This window comes from Lagopus leucura, unplaced genomic scaffold, assembly GCF_019238085.1.
Source record: "Lagopus leucura isolate 7727_CA_CO unplaced genomic scaffold, USGS_WTPT01 Super-Scaffold_100012, whole genome shotgun sequence".
NCBI classification, from domain to species: domain Eukaryota; kingdom Metazoa; phylum Chordata; class Aves; order Galliformes; family Phasianidae; genus Lagopus; species Lagopus leucura.
Window position 1 is genome coordinate 18,942,259 of NW_024962267.1, and position 23,544 is coordinate 18,965,802.

Genomic DNA, 23,544 nt, shown 5'->3' on the forward strand with positions numbered 1-23,544 from the left:
CTTCTGTGCTAAGAGCTGCCAGGTAAACCCACTCAGTGCCCAGCAGATAGATAGCAGCTAACCCCAACCCTGTCTGACTGCCTTCTGGTCGCTCAAAGCGGAATGAAGCCAGGTGTGACACAGAACTCATCCTCAGCTCTCCTGCAGAACATGAAGGAGGTTTCCCATCCCGTTCTTGTTTGAAGGATTGCTCCCTCCCCTCTAGCAGAGGTGCTTCCTGGCTGGCTCCCATTTTGGAATTCCCTTGGGACTGAAGGCTCACTCTTACTTCAGGCCACATGTCCATTGTGCAGGCACATTCTCTCAGCTTCATTCACGACACAAAGGTTCTCTCAAAATGAAAGCACAGCTTACTTTGGAGGTCAATCATGTGCATATCTGTCCCATTTTCCAGAACTTCTACTTCAGACTGCGCGTTCTCCAACTTGCCATTCTTCTGCTTCTCTTCCAGTTGTCCCTTTAATTTTTTAACCTGAGGTACACAATTATTAAAATAAGACACTTGTTTCAGGACTCTCCTGAATGTTATGAAGTTTTTTCCCTCCAAACTAAATTAAAAACATGTATCTTTTCTTACATTTCCCAGAAATTCTTCTGGCAAGTGACTCACCATAGTTTAAGTATCAGTGCTTATGTGTAAATTTGGGACAAGAATAATAGGAGGAAGAAGAATGTTTTATTAGAAAAGCCAGAACTGTTCTGTAGGCAATCACATAAAACATCCTTAGTAACCCCAAACTGTGATTGATTGTGCTTGAAAGCCCAAGGCCAAGGATACTGTCTGTGAATGGAAGCATAGAGCGTGACACAGAGAAACAGATCAGCTCAAGAGTTCTGCATGAAGATCACAACCACTGTATTGCGATATCAGCAATAATTACTTTGTTATTTACCAATCTACTGTAATCCCACCAGCATTCTCTCCAAACTGCCTGCTGCCCACAGAACCAGCCATCAGGAAGGCTTACTCTTGGAGGTCACATTTGCTTTTCTAATTTCTGGACCATATTTGCTTTTTCCCCCTTGGCCTCGCTCAGTCCAAAGTATTATTTTTCAGACATAGTTATGGAGAAGGAGGTTTAGGTGGCTACAGACAGCAGTCTGGAATACTCAGAGCACTGAATGTTAGCAACACGAAACAGGCCCCTGGGTCATCCGTTTCACACCCTGTGTTAACGCACAGGAGAATTCCAGAGGGAAGCAGCCAAGTCTTTGGCAATAAAAAGCAGCACACGTTCTGAAAGAACAGCATGTATGTTCTGTAGTCTGTGTTAGGGGCATCCTGGTTTCCTGAGATTGTATTATTTTTATCATCCGTTAAGTGAACACACAGCATTTCAGTTCTCACGTGCTCACCTGGTCTAGTAAGGACTCTCGTTCACCAATGAGCTTTTTCAGCCTTTCTGAAAGAGAAAACTGAAAGCTCAGTGCTGATTTCAGTGAGCCACGCGTTTCAGAGTTATCTGATACAAGAGGGACCCGTTCAGGTTAGTGAAGGGAACGATGAAGGTAGTTACGCACGTACCACGGGAAATGAGGCCACAACAGGACTGGGAAGGGGCTGCAGCCAGGGGAGGTTATGTCATTCCCACAGAGCATGCTTGTCACGGCACCCACTGCATGCAAAGAGGCTAATCTTCTACGTTAGGTTAGCATGCAAGAACTCTAGGGTCAAACACAACAGCTGCAACACAAAATCTCACAAATCTTTACAGTTCAGCACAATGAAAACACCACAAACACCTATAATCATAGCTATGCACATTCTCTGCGCTGAAAATCCTCACTTCAAAAGGAAAACTAAACAGCATGAAATGACATCGCGTTATCTTCAGTACTGTGACAAATAAAGCATTTATCCACGACATTATTTTTATTTCAAACTCAAGAGCCTGGTAAGCATTCTTTGCTCTTTAACCCTTCACAGTCAATCGTCCCAGTCAGACATCAAGAAGGCAACAGGCAATCTAGACTCCTTGTGACTTGAACTTGGAAGTACAGCAGATCAGCAAACAGATGTGCATGGCATTGTTTAATAAAGAACACGATACACAATGAGACAACTGGAAAGCAGCAGTGAGTAACCAAATCACTCGTTTCTTCTTTCCTAGTAATGCAACACGTGAAAGTATTTTAGCAGGTACTGTATGCAGCAAATGATAACTCTCAGTTTTTATGATAATTGAAGTCACTCTACCTCATTAATTGACAGCCTGAGCGTGTTCAGCCACCTCAACAGAAGTACACCAAACATCACCAACCAGCATTCTTATCAGAAGAGGACATACAGACCTCAGATAGGTCTTACTCCACATGTCTGTTTGTTGCAGTTATTTAGGTTTGACACACACATTTGTTGCAGTTTTCTTTAGTTTCCCTCCCTTGCCAGCAGGCAGTCAACTGTGCAGAACCAAGGCAGTGAGCGTGCTCAGCTCCACCTCTAAGGTCCTGCCTGTTAGCTGCTCAATTGTTAAAATGCAAAGGTCATAAATGCATGTACAAGTTCCCCGTATCAGCAGTGATTCCAGAGCCTGGAATCAAACCTTGACCTCAACTTCTGATGCGACACCCAAATACAGATATCAACGTAACACCCCAGTACAGCAGCTCTGTGCATTCCTTTTGAACCTCCTCAAGTCCTATCCCTTTTCACAGCTGTTTGTAACACACCCGGTGCTCTTACACGTGAGCATTGTCACAAGACAAAAAAATACATTTACGTTTGTGTAAACTAACGAGAAAAAAACACCAAGTGTAAAATAAGAAAACAGTTTCATCTGCCTACATGGAAAGAGGCTGAAGACACATCCTGTAAAAAGATGACAGGGAAGGAAGATGAAATCCAATGAAAAAAGCAAGGAGAGCAAACAGTAAAAGGAAGGTCACAGGTATTCAGATAAGCGTTGGTGCCAGAGCTCGTCAGAGATAAAGAAATGGAATTACTAACGGTAGACAAAGAGAACAAGGACTGATGCAGAAGAAATTAGCCCTAACTTAAGGGACTCCAAAGAGTCAAATAACTTATTAGCACAGCCACTGCTGTGAGGTGAAATATTCCTGCCTAACGGAAGGACAGGAGCAGGCCAGGCGCAGTGCCATTCTTTTTGACAACAGGACAGGTGGGATGGTGGCAGCTCTGTGGTTACCAGTGCTTTCTGCTGTTGCTCAGGCTCTTGAAGCCACACGACCATTGTCATCGCTTTGGGAAAGCGGTTGACTCACTGTGCTGCTTCAGTGGCAAAGCTGAGCTGATATCCCCTGATCACCCACAGATACCCGGTGCCTCTTCCTACTTTGAGGATAGTGTGCAGTGGGATGCAGCTGTTGGTAACTTGAATGATTTGCATGGTCTACCAAGTAATTAATGGCAGTGCAGCTGAAAAGGGTAAGCTGTCCTTGGAGGATGGGAAGGCAAGCAGCAAAGGCTGCAACCCCTGAAAATACACCAGCGGTTTCAAGCAGCTATTCCGATCAGCTTGCAGGGATCCAACAACAGGCTGGACAATACCACTACTCTGAAGCTGTCAATTTATACTACATCGTTTAAATTAAGAAGAATAATAACAGAACGCCTTCCACTCTTCCCCAGAAGAGGGAAGTTCATGAGCAAGCGTGAAGATAAGCACTGGAGTTAGAAGGCACTGGCTTTACAGCATAGATTTTGAAGGTGACAGCAGGACCACTCTTTCAAAGGGACTGTTGACTGAGGCCTTTCACTGTTACCTGCTGAATACCAAAGTTATTTCAGCTACTGCTTTTGACAGCACTTGAAGCTAGCTGTGAAGTCACAGTACGCATAAACCCAGCACTCCAGGCTATGCGTGCCCCTAGGTCTCAAACTCAGAACCCAATAAGTGTTTGAAGTTCTTTTGAGAGATGAAAGCCCTATGCATTGCAACCAGCGCTCACTGCAGCAGGAAAGAAGATTCCAGCAAGAAGAGAAGAGCCAGAAACACCCAGATCACCTCCTTCTTCATGGTACCTGTCCGATTCCAGAAGGCAAGGACCAGCTGCCGACACGGGTTCCAAGAGGCAGCATTCATGGGGAGATTTATGATACCTGAGCTGTTCTTCATCCCCTGCCCCATGTTCTTGTTCCTGCCCTAGTATCATTGAGATTTGGCAAGGTGCTGTGGGATGAGAGCACGCACAAGGGCAGTTAAGGCTGGAGGTGTCATCTCTTTCCATGACTTAGCTCTACAGAGGGACTTCTCTAAGGACGCCGTATTTTCTGAAGTGGAAAAAATGGTTAAAAATAGGTCTCCATTAATTGCCCTTCAACAATCAAGCAGCACTCCTGTTGGAAACAAACTCATGAAAAATAGAGGAAATGCTGGCAAGTGCCTCATTTCAATGAGAGTTGTTTATAGACCCATCCACAAGTTTAGGCAAAGTCTGGCATGAATTTAGTTAAATATAACACTGTAACATTTAAATATACACACATTTAGAATACTTTCAACATTAAACCATACGTTACAGCTGAGCGTGGCAAAGAAAAAAATCTTACTTACACAATGCTATATAATAAGAAATGATGCTTTAGAGAACGGTGACTCTTTAGATTAGAATTAAGTGTAACAGTAAGAACAACTGCTAATACTTACAGAAACCACACTGAAGCTGCTCTAAGCTGGAAAGAAGCCATATGAAAAGAGTTACAGGCTTACAGTGCTGTCACAAGTGCAGAGCTATGGTCTCAAACACTGAACGTCCTCAAAGGCTGCCTGTTCCTCACAGGACAGCTCTATCATCTACGTAGCACAAAGCAATACTTGTATTTAAAAAAGAAAGCTCGAGAAAAGGGTTTTTGAAGTGAGAAGGATTTAAACAAATATTTACACAAGTTTATAAAGAGTGCTCCGGACAGACAATTTGAAGTATAAAATATGTTTATTTTAATTATATACAGCTCAGTACACTTTGATATACATCTTGTAATTTTGCAGTCTATTTGAACTCTGTCAACTTTGTAACATCAACAGATAGAACCTTCTGTAGCCCCCCAGCTCCTCAACTTGCATTCCCTTTGCATGTTCATTGCTTCATACAACCTCCAGCTAATTATTAATTATGCAAAACATCATCTTCCTGCCAAGCACTGTAAAAACGCAAGTGGAAATACATCAATGGGTTGAAGTGTCTCATTGATGCCAGTAATACAAGGTAATCCAGCTTTCCAAAAAAAGGCACGGGGGCTCATATGTGGAAAAACAGCCTTTGGTCTGACATCCATGAGGATTAAGACATCCTGAGTTACCGTCTCTCCAGAAAAAGAGGAAGAAAGAATTTTTCAAAGAAAACCATTCTTTCATAATATTTTTTGCAAAAAAATATATATATATAATGCAATAAGGAATGCAATATTGAACACTTGTTTTAAAAATATATTTATATATTCATAGGTACAGTATTGGATAGCAAACCTAAGCACGTTACAGTGTGTACTGACACTTTCTTAGGAAAAAAATACAAAACCCACGTGAGACATGGTGCAAAAGGCCTGTTGTGGTGCAAAGTGCCCAGATGAAGTAAACACGTACATGTTTGCTCCCTTCAGCAACCTACATGTTGCATTTCCTTCAAATCGTGTTACTGTTCCTCCAAAGCTGAGCCTTAATTCACAGTGATCTACCAATAGTTTGGAATATGTCCTTTTAAGAAACATACATACAAAAAGTGGAATGAGGGCATCTTTTTTTCTTCTTCTTTTGCTATGGGAAAGGGCTCCTAGGCTTTAACCGCTCAGCAACAAATGTCAGCATTACATCTAAGTGTTGCTGATCTTCCAAGTTCCTTCACGACAAAGCATCAACATTCTTATTGTAGTCCTATTGCACATACAAGCACGTTCAGATAATCTATTTTTATTCCAGGCTAGAAAGTAGGAATTTCATACAAAAGCTCCTCAGCAGCAGTTATCAACACCAGAAGTACTTCAAGTGCAAAAGCCTGATCAGTTCCTTTGTGAAGCTTGCTTTGTTTGGTGACACACATTTAACCTGAGACACAGCAAAACCAAACCTCTGGATGATTTTTTGTGGCTAGGTACATCAGTGAATCATCTAATATTTGCATTATCACCGCTTACATGACCAAACAGTGTATTATGAGATCTACCTGCAAGGAAAAAATGAACTCCTTAACAGTATTCCTATATTCCTAAGGGCTGATTTATCGTGCAAAGCGCGTGCTTCGGTACAGAGCCTGATCAAATGGCTTCTAACTTGTATGGACTGAAATTCAGAACTCAGGACATTGTACAGTCATCTTTAGATTTACCCTTGCCCTTCCTACCACCTCGCAAATCCTCTTTGCTTTCAGCCCTGTTACAGCCAGCACTTTCCAAATCCTGCTCTGGAACATTTTCACCTGGTGCCTTTTCCGCTTCATTAGAATCTGATGCTTTGTTTTCACCTGCCAACACATCAGCCTTCTCGTCAGTTTTCAGTGCTGATGCTTCCTCTTGCAAGCGCCCTGTTTCTTCAGACTCATTTCCTTTGTTATGCTGTAAGCTGTCACCTTCAGTCAAGGTGTCCATGGTTTCTATTTTGCCAGTTCTCTCTCCCTCTTCGCCTGTTTGGGCAGTTTTTCTCATCACGCTGTTTGTTCTGTCATCCTCTTCACTCTGTGCATCAACTTCTTCTCCATCGCATTTTTCATCAGTTTCCAGTGTCTGTTCTGAATCCTCGTCAAAATCAAATGCATCACCATCGTCTTCTTGTTCTTCCTCTGCTTGGCCCTCTAGTCTAAGTTGCTCACTAACGTTTTCATCCAGCTCAGCTTTCTGTGCAAGAGAATTACCTGCATCTTCCATAGAAGTAAGTTCATCACCCTGGTGGTCTGCAAGCTCTGAATGTCTTTTATTTTCTTTAAGTGCTTCTTTATCTACTTGGTTCTCACTAGTTACACTATGACATACAATGGACTCCTCTTTAGATTCACCTTCCTCATGTTGGACTACATTCTGTGCTTCACTTTCTAGAGAACTATTTTTCTCATCCTCTGTATCACCTGTTGTTTCTTTACCACAATGAACTGTTTGAAGCTCTGCCTCTGGCTTTAAGTCTTCTGTTCTATTACGCTCTAAGCATTCTATTCTGTTTTCCTCTCCATTCCCAGACACGTCTCCTGTTTGCATTTCTGTTTCCTCGATTCCATCATCTGAAAAGCCTGGGTCTAAACTTGTTTCCTGAGATGCCATTTCTTTCACAGTGCCCGTGTCTGGCTCTGTCTGATGCAGTGCACTTCCTTCTACCTTGTTAGCAGAGCCCACAGACTCCCCAGATGCCTTCTCCTGCTTTTCTGCAGAATCTGAACACGCCTCCTGTCCATCTTTCTCAGCAGGTTTAAGTTCTGTTTGCTCCTGTGTATTCTGCTCCTCTAATAATGCTAACTCACCATCCTCTGAGGAAACTGGCTGGATGTGTGCCTGATCTCCTCCCTCTTCATTTATATCTGATGGGGCACCACTTTCACACGACTCCTCCCCTTCTAAGCCCGTGGAATCTCTTTTCATTTTCTGACCCTGAACTGCACTCCCAACCTCATTTTGTTCTCTAGCTCTATCACCTCCAGTTTCATCAGCTGTTCCATCAGTGCAGTCTTTGCTTTCGACAAGAGCTTTCTCCAAGACCTCTGTCACTTTGTTTTCAGCACTTTCTTCCGAGCTCTGGAGTGTTTCAGCATGGCCCTCCACCTTTACCTCTTCACTACGTGAGCCTGCTAGCACAGGCTCTGGTAGCCCTGACCGGCCAGATACCGTCTCACCGCTGTCACCTGCACTGCCTGCTGCTTGCTCCACCTCATTAGCACTCAGTGCATGGCTAGCTTCCACATCCTCCCCTTCTTCCTGCTGTGGAGCAGCTTTTTCCAGTTCATGCTCTACACCTAAGTCACTGTGCGCTTCCTGAGGACTCTCAAAACCCTGACCTTGCAGTGAGCCCATTTCTGAGTTCTCAGTCGTCCTTGGGTTTAAGTTACTGTGTTCCACCTCCTCGCTAACAGGCTGCTGGGCTGCTGCGTCTGCTGACTGCGTCTCCTTTCTCAAATCACCTGCATCACTATCATCATTTGAAGAAGCATTCCCTGACACGGGTTCTGTAAGGCTTTGAATTTGTTCTGTGAACCTACTATCTGGTAACGTCACTGTTGACAGAGCATCAGTTTCTTCAATCATTTTTTCTGCCTTTGTATTTTCATCAGCATGCAATGTCTGTACTTCCTGTTCCTCAGACTCCTCTTTGTGTTCCTCACGCTCAGAATTCTGCAAGATTTCTCTTTTCCCCACATCCTCCAAAATCTCATTTTTCATGTCCACTTCCTTGGCTTTGCCTAAAAGACCATTGAGAAAGTTGAAGGGACCGCACCACAGCTCTTACCTCCCCACTTAAAACCCGAAAGAGAATGAATCAAAGAGCAGGTTAATGGAAGATCAGCTTTTGCCAATTACGTGAGGCAAAGCAGCAATTGAATTAGTAAGGGGGTGGGTTTGATCAGTGAAATTCACCACCACCACCCTCTCAAAGCAAGAAAAGCCTTCAGTGCTGGCCTGTGTTTTTGTCAAGATCTATGCTCTTGGCTATGTGAATTACAGCTTCTGGAGATGAAAACAACTCTGTTTCAAGCAGTGCAATTTAACAAGGGTATCTGCAGATGTAACTCTGTAACTGTAAAGACTGCATTTCCTGGGCAGTTATTTTCTACAGCTTGAAGCCTAACAGCGGTGCATGCAAGAGTGTGCTGATGCCAGTAAATGAAGTAAGCAAGAGTAACTCGGTAGGATTTCATCACAGGCACCATCAGTGTTCACGTATATATAAACCTGATTGGCAAGCACGTGTTTCAGCTGTTCAACATTACCAACACAGACACTTAGTGCCACTCCATCCACTCAAAGGGATGGGGACTTCTGTAGGTTGGTTGTTGTTTTCTTCCAACTTTACTTAGAAGCAACAGGTACTAAATCAACACTGCAGCTTCAGCAGTTAGCTTTCGAGTCTATGTTGTACCTGTTTTCAAATAAACAGAATAAGGAAAGACAGAAGGCATATTACATTTAAATATATACCCTTACCTTGATTTTGGTGCTCCATATTGTTTCCATACAAAAACAGAGTGAGGAAAAAGCAGCCAACAGCAAGATAAATTGCACTTGCAACTGTTGTCTGCTTCTTGCTATTTACTATGATACTGATTTAGAGCAGTAACAACAAAAATCCCTTTTGCTATTTTAACAGTTCTCTGAGTGGTCACTCATCACAACTGGACAAGGAGGAAGTTTTTGCCAACCAGATTTCTCCTTCCTTACAGCATCTGTCTCAGAGTCAAATTCATTAAATTTAATGGCATTCATTCCATCATAAGAGGCTGAAGTGGTAAAAGGAACTGCTCAACAGTATGAGATACCAAGAATAAAGAATTCATGCACCAGAGGGTTTTAATGGTGACCACCGTTTCTGTTCAGCAAACGCTGACAGTTCTCAGGTACGTAAGTGAACCAACATACAAGCTTTTTATGTGAAACTAAAATGTTTTGATCTTGATTCTTTAAGATGCGTGCAGAAAAACGCTGAATGACATGAATTTGGGACAGTTGAGAGTTTAAATAGTAATCCAAATGACTGCTACTTATCTGTACCGTGTAATATTGGTATTCTTGTCCTTTGTCACCTCCAAGGGGGAATGAAGTCTGCTTTTGCAGGAAACTGCACAACACACTTGAAGTGATACTAAATATGAAGCAGGAAAATGCACAACGTGATGTGAAGCACAAGTGATTCAACAAGTGGCATGCTGCGTGACGTGTTAATTGTCCCACTGACAAAAGCCCAAACTCCAAGCAGAGAGGAATGAGCGGGCAGACAGACAGAAAGATACAGAAGGACAGCCAGCACTTACCTAGCATCCCGTCCCCTGCTGTCTTTAATGCCTGCGTTGTGCCTTGAACTGTTTTGGAAGAATCCAAGTGTCCTTCATTATCAAGAACGTCTGATGCCTCCCCATTGGTGGCTACCTCAGAGTCTGGGATTATTCCATGTTTCTACGGGGAAGCAAAAGCAACGCTTTAAAGCCTGCTGCTCAGTTAAGAGTAGGATCGTTCAGATGCTCTCGTCCTTGACATTCTGATCAAATCATTGCTTCAATTGCTCCATTACAAATGGCTGGAAGTCAGAAAATAGCACAGGATGTTACAGTTCTCTGTTTAGCCAGCATCACAGAGAGCACGTGATACCAGCAAGGCTTCGATCTTTAAGCATAATTCTGCTGTGTCAAGGGCTTCTCAGAGATGAGTTTCCTACAAAAGCAACAGTTCAATGCTGAACATTACAGGCTCTACTAAGAGCTCACAATCAATTAGGGGGAAGGACTTTATCAGAAAATGCCTGAAATGGCAACTTATAGGCAACACGGCAAGAGTTCTCGCTACTCAGCTACAAAAATGCATAGGAAGGAAAGGTCAGCAGTCAGTAAGCAGTAAGCTTCTCTTACTCCTCTTGCATACCTTCAGTTGCTCCTTCAGCATAATCACTTCATCTCTAAGGTCATCCCGCTCACTCCTTATGGAATCAAAGAAATCTTTCTGCCTCTCTAAGGCCTGAGTTCACAACACAGACAGAGAGGGAAGAGATGTGAAGAGAGGAAAAGGAGAAAAGTAAAGACCATGAAAAGCAAGTGTAAACAAGAATGAGCAGATTTAAGATATTCAAAGATTCGTGGAAGTGATATGTGGAAAAAGTAAAGTTCAAAGACTAAAGGACCAAGTTTTCAGACACACAGACAAGCTTCAAATCCAAGAAATGCACAGCTTATTCAGTAATAATCAGCTCCAGGAATTCCTATTAAAGACACTCGGAGCCCAAGCTTCATTAGAAATCCTTCAAATGAGGATCTACTTTTCCCTCTTATCTGCTAGATGAGTCCATTCATATTACTTCAACGCGTACGTTGAAGACATAAAGCGATTCCCATGTACTCAGACAAGAGCATGAAAGCAGGCCTGACATTTTAATGGTCTGTAAAAGGGCTATTAATTGCACAGGCTACTATGATGGCTGCGTTACATTTCAATTAACTTGAAAACTGCAATTAAGTCATCCAGACTTTGGGATGTGTTGCAAAGGTGTCATCTAGTATGGATCCGCCTTGATATTTCCTATATAAATGCACAAATAGAACAGTAACAAAAATCAGACACTTGAGTTTCAAATCGCAAGAAGTTACTGGACGTCAGCAGTATGACTTGTTTCCCTTCTATATTCAGAAATTCTTCCAGTATTCATTGCTAGAAAAGAAAGCAATGCTTCTTTTTAAGAGTGTGTTTCCATTTGGCTTTGATAAGGGGTGGTGGGAAGGCATGAGAAGCAAGGGAGAGTTCGGGACTTTCATCCCCACAGGCCACAAAGAGCTCTATTGCTTCTTGATCACACTCCAGTCTGCAGATTGAATCCAAACAAGCAAAACACCAGTGCTGACAGCATTATAAATAGCACTTTCCTTCTCAGTACAGCAGACACAAATGAAGCACCATGGCAAATAAAAACCCCTGCGTTTCGAATTCAGAACAGCTGCTAAGTTTTTCTTGGATTTTATGGTGTTGAACAAAGACAAAATGCACTACTTGCTAGTTCACTGGAAATATACTAAGCCAGCCACACCAAGCAGGGTCACTCAGGAGTATTATTATTCATGGGGTTTTGCAAAAGCAGGATCAGCTGAAGAACGACACTCTGAACACACTTCAGGAGTTGACAGTCCTACCCCTATTTTTTTGTCTTTCCACTCTATTGTCTCCTGAAGATCAGAAATTTCCCTGACATAGCTCTGCTGTTTCTGTTGCAGCTGCTGGATTTCCTGAGAGACAGGAGCAAAATGAGAAGACAGAAAGTAGGGAACAGGTTAACAAAGACAGTCGAGATTGCAGCGATGCCAAAGAACACAAAGTCAGGTGAAGTAAAAGGGTATCTGCATGCACAATATCATAACTTCTCACACCTCAGCTCAATCTATGCTTCTCCTAAGGCAACCTTACTATTCGCAAGCTGATTTACAAAGTCAGACAGTTCCACTGCTTTCCTCTACATCTCCACAAAGCAGCTGTTGAGAAAACAGCTTATTTCACATCGTGGACATTACAATTTCAGATAATACTTAGGAAAATACTATTTCCTGTAAGTTAGTCTGAACCTGCTTGGCCTGGAACAGTAATATTTCTTCAGGTGAGAAACTTGAGAGGGGAACAAAATTCCTTCCTTTCTACACTGTTACTGCTAACTGGGCACACACCGATCAAACGAACCAGTAAAAAGAATGAAGTTACTTACTGCAAGCATTTCTTCTCTTTGCTTCAAAGCCTCTTTGATTTCCTTAAACTGAAACTGCAATATGCTATGAGCGTGCTTCTCTCTCTCAAATTCCTATGAATGATGAAAAATTCATGAGATGTAATCGATCAAAAATAGCATCCCAGGAAAAACTGGAGGAAATAAGCCCAGCAACCAAGAAAATGCTCCCTGCCACGCAACTCCTCAATGTGCTCCTAATCACAGTCCCACAAGAGTACAGTTTTATTGTTGTCTTATTTGTCCTTTTCCCAAAGAAATGATACATTACATCAAACATAGAAGTGACAGACATCGTTTAGCCAGCTTCACAAACTGAGCAGCACGATGCCTGTGAATAGCTGTTACACCCAACTCCTACTGACTTCACAGATGAGTGGATGGGAATTTAACCCCCACTTCCTATGTAAGAACAGTGCAAAAAATTCACTAGGCATTAAGGACTTAAAAAACCCCAAACAAACAAAAAGCCAAACCCAAATCAAAACAAAACAGATAAAAAGACAACCAGTGAAGCAACAAAAACTAAACAAACCAACCACCAAATCTTCCAGGAACCGTATGCTTTGCAGCACACTATAGTAAAATGCCCCCATGCTAAAGGGACAGTTCAGAGAAGCTAACCCAAGCACCAGATGCATTATTTAACACCAGCTTACTAGCTCTGAGATGCTGAATTCATGCAAAACAATGCCATGCTCAACCATGCAGCTGCTTTAAATCTACAAGCTGCACAGCTCTCTTTGGAAGAGAGTTTCATGCCTTAAAATACTCCAGAAATTACCACAAACAAAACCTTCACCTCCAATGTACAGTACAAAAGGATGTCTGATACTATAGTAGTACTACAGTGTATCCTTCCCATATTAAATATCTCTTCACTTCAGAAATTGCTTTCTCAAACACAAGCCAAAGGAAAAATTCTACTCGTATGACTGCAAGCACACAGCATGCTGCTCTGTAAAAAAATAACTTATTTAAAATCTGGAATAGTGATTTGCTTTCATCCTCTCAAAGATGTCAGCCCCCCACAAGTCTTTCACTGCTAAATAACACGCCGTTTCTGTATACATACTTTACTCTTCTCTTCATACTGCCTCCTGGATTCCGCGAGCTGCTCCTCTAACTCTAAGAGTGCATCCTTCAGGGTATCTACTTGGTACATGAAATTTGTTTTCTCGTTGTCTAGTTGAGCATTTGACACCATAGCCTTTTTGTACTTCTCTTCGACTTCAGCTAGAGAGTCCTGCAAAGAACAAAGCAACCACAGTGAGAGGTCAGCTACAAAACATCGCTCTGCCAGCCCAGACCTTAAGGGAGAAAATGAAGGTATAAAACCACAAGCCTCCTCAGTAGTCCTGTTGAAACTAATCATCTGCAGGACAGACTTAGCAGCTGTCCCAAGGTGAGGATAACCTCCCCTGCATTCCCACTTCTGTTAACGAGCAAGAAACCTTACCTTGGGGTGGATTAAAATGCTTCCTGTTCTCTGCTGCTTCAGCTCCTGCTTTCTCAGGGTTTTCTTCCTTCTCCCTCCTCCCCCTGCCCCTGAATGCTGGCAGCTCAAAGCAGCTGATGAAGATATGACAAGCTGCAAATTCTTTTTCTTTAAAGGTAAACTAACCTTGATTTAAGATCATTTTAGGTCATCCAATCTCAGTGGGGTAGGCTTTAACATAAGGCAGTTTAACAGCCACTTCAGGCAAATTTCAGTGTGAGGTAGGAGACACTGGTATAACTAAGCACACTAACTCAGGAGTTAACATTTGCTGTGAAAGCTGCAGCTTTTGTGATGTGATGCACCATTTTTGTTTCCTAAATCGCTTTCCATCTTAACAAGTTTACTCTGTAAGATACAAATCCCAGCGTCCTGAAAACCCATCTTAACAACTTGGCCTGAATACAAGAGACTGAGATGTTTGTAACAACAGACAGTGGCAAAATAAAGATCAGGACCATTCCCATGCTGCACAGCCAAACTTGCAGTACTTGATTTTAATACGGTGACAAAGGTCTTACATGGGCAAACCAGTGAGAATATGCTAAGACACACATTGTTTTAGTTTCCAGATCAAGCAACTTTTCTAGTAACTTCAGCACTATTGGCACTGCCCCTATAGCAAGGGCAACTTCCATGTACTTCCCATTCCATTCAATAAACAGAGCTGGGGATGACGGAGTGAGATGATCACAGCAGTAATTCTGAACCAGTTTATTTTCTATTTCTATCGACAAATAAGAGCATTTGTCTTTGAGCCTGTATAAATTTATCTCCTGAAACACAAGTTGTGTTTTGGCATGCTTTCCAGCCCAAGGGTAAGAAATATTAAGCACAGGAAAGCAGTCACTATTTGGAAACAGTGGAAAGATTAATCTCAGAAATTAGCTGGAAAGGAAGTATATGTAAGTAAGTTAAGGGAGTTGCTGCAGCACTCCTTCAGCATGCTGCATTTGGTTTTATTAGCACCAAGTTCCACCACAGTTGGGCACCTGGACACCTTTACATCCATGTAAAGCCAGAATTAAACACTGCTATTGAGACTTGCTGTGGCTTAGGTACAAATCACCGGAGATGCATGTTAGTCGTTGCATCAAAACTCCTTTCTAGCTTTGTGGAAGTTGTAAGTGCTTCCTTGGTGCCAGCTTTCAATTTTGGGAAGCTTCCTGGGTTACACAGCTATTTAAAAAAAACACCCACAATCTAGTAATTTTCATTTGCAAGCAGAATGATTACCTTTTCAGAACATCAAGTAAGACATGCAATAGCAATCAGCAGTCTTTCAGTTCATATTTGGAAGCATTGCTCACCACAATCAACAGACACCAGAAGGGACACTTTTCCTGGTAATGCAATGCTTTCCACAGTGTACAACCCCTCCCAGAAGAAAAGTGTGCAAGGTCAGTGCTAGGTCTCACTCTGGCTCTGTGAACTTTTAGCTGGGGTTAATTAGCACACTTCACACTGCAGTACACCAGTACCTTCATTTCTTTCAGTCCCTGCATGTATTTGCCTTCTACATCTTGAATCTGCTCCTTTAACTCATAGATATCCTGAGAGAAACGGTGAGAAAGGTCAGTGATGTCACTGAGACTAAATGGGTACAAACGCACATGGAAGAGCAAGTATCCAAAGTTCTCATGTAAGTATTTCTACAACACAAGTGAAGCAGTCTGATTGTAATCTGAAAGCCTTGCTAGAGAGTAGAATGTCTGGGTTAGAAGTGTATCCTAATTCTTCTCTTCTTGACTGGAAAAACCATGACATCAACAACAAGGCCAAGACACAGCTCCAACTTCTAGGTCTCCAATGTGTCCCAGTCAGAGCCCTTCTCTACCCTTTTTCACTATCATCCTTTTTGGGGAATTCTGGTATCTTCTGTTGAAGCTGTCCAAGCAAGTCTGAAATACAGGCTGTACTAGCACTATAAGAGACTGTACAAAATCCATCCATCACATTAAATGCATTGTAAGGCCTATGCCTCTCCTCTTTGTCCTTGGTCACCACCAAACGATTGCTTTCAGCTTTCTTATGGTGCTGAAACTGAACTGCTCGTATCTGAGCTCTCCAGTGGGAATTCCAGATATTTTAACTTGCTGTAATGACTGAAAGTTAACAGAACACACATTTCCAATTTAAAAATAGATTTCAGAATGCAGCCTTAAAGCAATCTTCAGAAAAAACCCAAAAGAGTTTAGTTATGGACTACCCAGGCACTCAGATAAAAAAAGCCATGGTTCAATACAGTTTATGTTGGCTTTAAGAACAGCTCACCTTTATTTCTCTAATAGATGCCTCTGTATCTGCTGAGATGGACGTATCCCCGCTGCCTCTTCGTGAAGAAGTCCCACCCAAGGAAGCTAAGGTAGCTGCTGATAGACTTGAGACAGTACGTGCTCCCTGGAATCACAAACAGTTGAATAGGGTTGTGAATATTTCTTCTACATATTATTTTTAATGCACATAACGTGCACTATTTATCTCTTGATAAAGATAAATGACAAAACAGCAACTGTGTCTTTGGCACCTCACTGGTCTCTAATGCCACTGGAAACATTAGAAATGAGTGCTAAAACCAAATCCAGGGGAATGGGAGCTGCTGTTACTCAGCTCATCAGCAAGGGCAGCTTTAACATCAGGCTGGGAAAGAAGAACCCATGCATTTCTACATGTTAATGCAAGTTCCATTAACATCTCTCAGGAAGTACTGAGATCAAGTTTTAGCAAGAAGAGGTAATGAGAAAAAGGAGACTAGAGCTAAACATTGTTATCATTGTGCACAAGTCAACTTCTAAGTATTAACTCTCAATTAGACAAAATCCTTAGGGGCTAGGACCATCTTGCCAGACACTTTCAGAACTTGTATTATGTCGTAGATGCTTTTGACTACTCCTCAAACTCTTCTGCTTTCATTTGTACTTGCTACTCTGCAGCAGTGGCAACGCTGTGTTAGAGTAGTGGGGGTAAGGCCAATTTCTCACTGCTGCAGTAAGAACTTCATTTTATCTATTTTTATGCAATACCACCATTAAGTTCTACTAAACAAAACCAATATTCACATGGCTTAGCCGTAGCAATGTCAGTGCTGTTAAATGTCAACTTAACCCCTGAACGACCATGATGGTTTCAAGTCTGTCTTCAAAAACCATAGGGTGGTGCCACACTGGCACAGGTTGCCCAAGGAGGCTGTGGATGCCCCATCCCTGCAGGCATTCAAGGCCAGGCTGGATGTGGCTCTGGGCAGCCTGGGCTGCTGGTTGGTCACCCTGCACACAGCAGGGGGTTGGAACCAGATGATCATTGTGGTCCTTTTCAACCCAGGCCATTCTGTGATATGATTTGAGTAATAGAAAGCTCTGCTAATTCAAACTCACTACAAGTTGAGACAGAAAAAATAGCTGTGCTGTTGTCAGAGCAGTTCACATGATCCTTCTTACCTTCTCAAAATCTTTTTCTGGCCGCTCCTCAATCTGTAAAGCAAAGGTTCAGAAGGAATCATTAGATAATGAAGTACAAGAGAAGGCAAAACAATGTCAGAAGGGTAATTCTTAAACCTTTGAGATACTTCTCATTAGCAATTTCTCTAATGAACCTAAAACAGCCACTTACTTAAGTAGAGAGATCAAAACTGTTCAAACGAAAGGTGAACGCACTTCCAGATCAAGACAGTTTCTTGCAGGTACAGTTTTATGGACTTTAAATAAATGGAAGCAACTCCACCCCTCTAAAAAGCAAGGCACCAACTGAGGTTTGAAGGACTGGATTGCATCTGCACCTCTCCCAAAAAGCAGAGGAAAAAAAGTAAAAGAGAAATGTACGGCTCAGAAGCTCCAATAAGTTCAGTGTTCTCCTTCTGTGAGAAAAGGTGTCTGACTTCAAGCAAAAACCCACGTAAGGCTCAGACAACAAAAACTGACCCTGCAATCACATATCTGGGACCAGCTCAAAGTCTAAACAAACAGCTGGTCTATGACTTCAGAACTTTCCTGGAATTTATTGGTTCAGAAAACCAAACTTACGCTAAAAGCAGCCCAGGAGAAACAAAGACTGGAGCCAAAGCAGCATTTAGGAGCAAGAAAAGTACCAGGAACCAAGACCAGTTCAGTGCTCAGAAGGCCGAGCAGAACCACATACAACCTGGGCAGATGCAAGAAGCCCAGGTGTCAGCTTCTGGGAACGCTCAGTACAGCAATGGAGATGGTTTCCTGCAAAGATTCTTCTCAACAACAAACAGCTGACCCAGATCAAGAGCCTAGGAGAGCTAAAGAGAAGAACGATTTTGAAATGGCTGAGGAAGCAATAGAGATCTGCTTCAGAGGAAAGCAGGGCATAGCTGAGGTTAAGCTAACATATTTCATTGGAGAGAACTAACTCAAAACTTCCATGTATTTCCAATCAGTCAGCGCTCCTATTCTTTTCCTTGGAGTTATACAGAGCAATGTGTGGATGATTCCACTCGCTAAGCTGCACTTTACCCACTACCCCATTACTTCCATTTCTGAACAGCATAGGTTTCATTTGGCAGCTTTCCAGCCCATCCAAACACTGCTTTGCTGTGTAACAAGAGAGTTGTGAAGGTATAAATGTGTTACCACAGATTAATGCATACATACACACACACACACACAATTTTTTATATCCACAAATTTATATGCTGCCTTCTGCAAAGCCTGCATTATGGCTTCAGGGCACAAATGAAAATACTGCTTTCCCTCAATGACTCTCAGAATGAGGATGAAAAGATGTTTTTAATAAGATAAAAACATCAACATTTACTCTCTTCTTTAAGTGAAGCACCGCATGAGTCAAATAAAAGCTTCCATTTGCAAAGGGGAAGACGTTAAAGCTCATGTGTTCAAAGATATGCATGCAGTGGATGTTTCTACTCGGGTCTCACCCCCATACTGTGATGTTTTCCTGTGGATTCCTTGCAAAACAATCTTCAATAATTGAGGCTTGTGATAGGATGTAATCATCCAGAGCTATTAAGTAACTTTCAAAATGCGTGTGGTTTCAAAACTAACAGATTTCATTCATTCTGCCCAGCAATGCCCTGCAACACACGTCTATTTGGTGCCACAAATGAAACAGCCACAGCATTTTCTCCTTACAGTAAGAATCACTGCTTGTATTTCACCTGGAGCAAAGCCATTTCCCTTAGCCCAATATCACCTCATTACAAAGATGTAATGTTACATTTGTAAGGCAGTGATACCACAAAGGCTGTAACGATTGTCTTGTGAACGACAGAAGCCTGTTTGATATGAATGTTCCCTACAGTTCTCGTTCAGCTCGCTGATGGAGTACTTTCCAAACACAGGCAGCCAGCAGGGGGAACCCTGGCTGTTCAGTCAGTCTCCAAGGAGCCCTTGGGCATCTGATCCAGTAAGAAATCAAAGGACGTTCAGGAGAACCTCTTTGAAGTCACACAAAACTCTTGTCTGAAAAACTTACCTTCCATATCTACATGCAATAACAAGCATCATATGCAGCTAGACTGAACACGTGTGCTCCAGTTTCACTGCGCTACACCCAGCATACTTGCTAAGAGAGAGACTAAGAGGAATGCACTTAATGATACATGACCTTGAATTTATGGAACACTGTCATCTTTCATTTCCACAAAGACACAGGTCTGTCTCTCACCAGATCATCTCCTTCCCTGTCAACAAGTTGAGCAATTCGTGTCTTAGTGTACAAAACAAGGTAAAGGAGGCAATCTTCTGAGGAACCCCAGCATGCCCATCTTTACTTTGGCAAGAGCAACTGGCTGCTCTTTGTAAAAAGAAGTGAGTGGGATCAGAGTTCAGCCTCTTCTCAAAGCTAGATCAAATAAATCCCGAGGCCCGATACAAAAATGTCAGCAATATCAGAGGCTTACCACAGCTGGAAACCTCACAAGAGCAAAACCATCCTGCAAGCCTATATATGGATATAGTGCCTATTTTTCACAGACACTAAAATCATTTTAGCACAGTGTCTGAAAAAGTTCTCCTCTCCACAGCACAGGACTGGCAGGCTAACCCTTGAAGCTGTTCTGTCAGTGACTGCCCAGGACAGACCGTGAGCTGCAGCAGCACTGCAGTGTGCCTGACACAAGTGCTCCAATACCTCCTGTGCAGCCCTAAGGCCTGGTGGCAGTTCTGCTATACATCCCAGCTGCACACAGGAGAGGAAAAGTTACCCATACCTTTAAGTCAATGGGCATCCCTCACCTCTCTGGGCAACCTGTGCCAGTGCCTCATAACCCACACTGTAGAAAGCTTCATCCTTATGGCCAGTCTAAATCTCCCCTCTTCTGGTTTGAAACCATTTCCCTTGTCCTATCACAGCAGACCCCGCTAAAGAGTCCATGCCCTTCCTTCTCGCACCTCTCTCTGCATACTGAAAGGGCACTATCAGGTCTTCCTGGATCTTGCACTTAATCTCTTCCTCCTAAAAGCAAGGCCTCGGCTGTGACAGATCTAGTTAAGATCGTTTCCTGCTCTTGAAGCAGCAGGGCCTGAAAGAAAAAGAGTGGCCCACACTGAAGAGCCAGCAGAGCAACCCATCCAGCCACAACCGCACACCTCTGGCTGCCTGGCATGGGCTCCCGGTGGCTCAGGGATCCTGAACGTTGTCTGGTAGGAAGAGCCACCTTAACTCCAGCAATTAGCACTGAAAAACACTGCTGAACTTTGTCAGGTCTCAAGTGGATCTGTCACAACTATCCTCACTCAGGAATGCATGCTACGCCAAAGCTCGTTGTTTAAACAAACTTATCAGTGTCGGAAACACGAGGGAGCATTGGAGAGGTCTAAGCAGATGCAGGCCCTGCCAGCGCCCAACGTAAATCCTTTGGAGCAAGGAAAAGGTAAAGCTTCAGCACACAGATAACTGCTTGCATGCAAAACAAATCTGTTGCTGTTTTCATTTCATTGCTGGCAAGAATGCGATAAGCTTCTTCAAACGACAAACGCCGTTCACAGCCATGCTTTGATTCACATCCCAAGGCCTGCCCTTGCTGAGGGGCACTACATCTCCAGCCACAAGCTGGCAAAACTTACTGTAGCTTCTGGCATGCTGCTTAATGAACAGTGATAGAGGGAGAAACAGAATCCTCAGAGAGGATTTCAGTGACAGCATATCGGGCTCTTTAATTCACAAAGCTGAGTTCAAAAGTTTTCTCAATATCTAATTCCTCACGAGAGTCAATCAAGCTAAGGAATGGTTCGATTCCATTCATCTGCCTCACAAACATTAAGAAAAATCACATCCACCTTCAGTGTTAGGCACTGATTTTTATCACAGCACACAGATAGTGAACTATCAAACCGGTAGGTGACAAAAGCTTGCTGGAAACTCAGCCTGTTCAGCCCTGAGTGCTTCCTGTCTCCTTGCAGACCAAATTCAGTGTGGCATCTCTCCAATTTCTGGGCTGACACAACAAACCACCTCCACCCACTTGCATGCAAACAGTCCGAACTCTGAGCAGAGAATTAAAATAAGAAAAATCCCCTACCAGTCCCAGGAGGGACAAACTGTGTTTTGTTATTACTAAGAGCAACTTGCACTAACGACTCAGAACGTGTGCAAAAAAACCCACACATAATGGAAGCTAATGTCAACATAGGGACAACCAATTCTTACACTTCAAGGGCTGTAATGGCATCCCTAGCTGTACTAATTATTTTTTTTTTGCCTTGTGAAAAATTAAAATCCAGTTTTAAGGCCTCTATTCACAAACTTTATTCAGCACCTTTCTCAGATGGAAAGACAGGGTTTGCTCGATGACCTGAAGCCTTTGCCCACTCCCTGCTGAAGGTAAGCAGCATAAACATGTGGGCAGAGCTCAGGCACCCATCCCCGCTACGCTGCAGGCACTCTGTGCAGTTCCAGCTGTGGAACAAAGTGCCAAAAGTGCATTTCCAAACTGCAGGCTGTGCCTGGGGGGAACTGTGTGATGGAAGACACCAGATATGATGCCATTCATCACTGCAGGCAGTCTGTGTTACTGAAAAACACCACTCCAGATTTCCATGGTACAGCCTACCTCGCTTCTTGCTTTGCTAGCTTGAGTATCCAGATATCCCCCTTTAAAAGCCACCAAGGCAATCTGTTATGACTAGAGAGGCATGCTACGTGTGTTAATTCATACCACCATCCTGATCTCTCTGCATCTTGAGGATGTGATAGGCAATCCGTAACAGGTCCTGCATCACCACATTACTGCTTCACTAAGAGGAGCGCCAAAATGCAGTGCCACACTTCCAAACACACTCTGTGAAGACTGACTGGTTACAGATGAGCTTACTGTAAGCTGCACATTTCCTGTAAAAGGAAAGCTGTCACCACAATATCAGGCCTTGCTCTGAAACGAACAACAAAGTATTCAGAGGTGGGGACAACTAGATGGAACAGGAGAAAACAGCAACGTGCCACTGAAAATAGGAGATAGCTACTTTCTATCAGTAAGAAGCAGGGGAAAAAGTAGATGTCTGGGCCAACTACAGTCACAGGAGTTGCACAGCCTTTAGTGTTTATGCCTTGCCTGGCCACCACCGCCCAGGAGTTCACAATGCTGTCCAAGCTAAGTACACACATTACCTCCAGCACTTCATGATGCTAGAGACTCTGCTCGTCTGGCAGTCTACAAGTATGTTCAACTCCAATTTCTAGATAGCCCTGCAGCAACACCACTATACTGCTAATGGAGAGAAACTGGAACGCTGCAATAAGCTGTAGGGTTTCCTGATTGCAACAGTCACAGGAGATGCAGCACTATCCATCAACAGTGCAATCTTTTCCTCAATATCCTTTGCCAACGTGCTTAAATCTCTATACAATTTAGTGTCTTTACAATAACCCTCTAGGTTCCTGTAAGAATGCCAGTTCTATTTTCCCTTTGTTTTGGTAACTTCTCATCTGGTTCATCCCTTCTTTGTCTCTAGTATCACCTAGATGGCCCAATTAATAGAATCAAAAACTGTCTCATGAGGGACAACGACCTCTTTGTGCAGAGAAGAGCGTGAAGGACAGAGAAATAGAACAGGAAAACAGAGGAGCTCACCACTGGACTGGCCCGAGCAGAGCTGGCTCTTGAGGACGCCCGAGATCCCGAACCAAGGTAACAGCTGTACTCTGAAGGCTGCCGTGAGCAATCCAGGAGCAGCAAGCAGAGAGGAGAGAAAAGAATTAGGAGTGGGAAAGGAAGCAAGGTAGAAATTAAAGCACTGCATAGTTACAGTTACATGGGTACATGCAGCTGGACAAAGGAAGAGCAGTTAAAGTCAGAGAACAGACACTTCAGGTGTTAATTTGAAGGAAAAATAAAGGGCAAACAGTAATTCTAGTTGAAGTTTACCAAGGAAAGAGTTTTGATTCAATTCAGAGTATGATAGAACAAGAACAGTAACTTGTATTTAAATACCTTAGGACACCATTCACAATCAAAAAGCCCTCCATTTCTACACAAAAGGCTCAATCCTACTTGTCTTTGAGAGCTCCGGGGCTCTCCAGAAAGCCTTCTTGCTCTTCCAACATTGCACACATATAAAATGAATCCATGTTCCACAGGCCAAAGCAATAACCAGACAGCTCCACAGTGATTCGAGCAGGAAATCAAGACCATCTCAGAGACTGAAGAACCTTCAGTCTGCAGTGAGAGCTGCAGATTTTCCAGCACCTGCAGCCCTCACCTCCTGCCAAAGGAAGTATTTTAGCCCT

The 23,544-nt window shown here is 42.9% G+C and overlaps 1 protein-coding gene across 11 annotated transcripts in view; it reads right to left on the reverse strand.

The window, feature by feature from the left end:
- LRRFIP1 (LRR binding FLII interacting protein 1) overlaps positions 1-23,544 on the reverse strand; it is a 90,063-nt gene that overhangs the window by 5,128 nt on the left and 61,391 nt on the right. For 5 of the 11 annotated variants that reach the window (XM_042874943.1, XM_042874945.1, XM_042874941.1 and 2 more), the window contains 10 exons: positions 22,889-22,966; positions 17,277-17,309; positions 16,114-16,239; positions 15,321-15,392; positions 13,417-13,587; positions 12,324-12,416; positions 11,761-11,853; positions 10,505-10,597; positions 9,901-10,042; positions 4,875-8,334 (listed from right to left, as the gene is read on the reverse strand). In XM_042874943.1, coding sequence (XP_042730877.1) covers positions 6,251-8,334; positions 9,901-10,042; positions 10,505-10,597; positions 11,761-11,853; positions 12,324-12,416; positions 13,417-13,587; positions 15,321-15,392; positions 16,114-16,239; positions 17,277-17,309; positions 22,889-22,966 — 2,985 coding nt within the window. In that variant the 3' untranslated portion in view covers positions 4,875-6,250. Of the gene's footprint in view, positions 1-354; positions 473-1,356; positions 1,404-4,874; positions 8,335-9,900; positions 10,043-10,504; positions 10,598-11,760; positions 11,854-12,323; positions 12,417-13,416; positions 13,588-15,320; positions 15,393-16,113; positions 16,240-17,276; positions 17,310-22,888; positions 22,967-23,544 lie in introns of those variants that run through there. The other 6 variants (XM_042874949.1, XM_042874944.1, XM_042874947.1 and 3 more) reach the window with 6 other exon arrangements.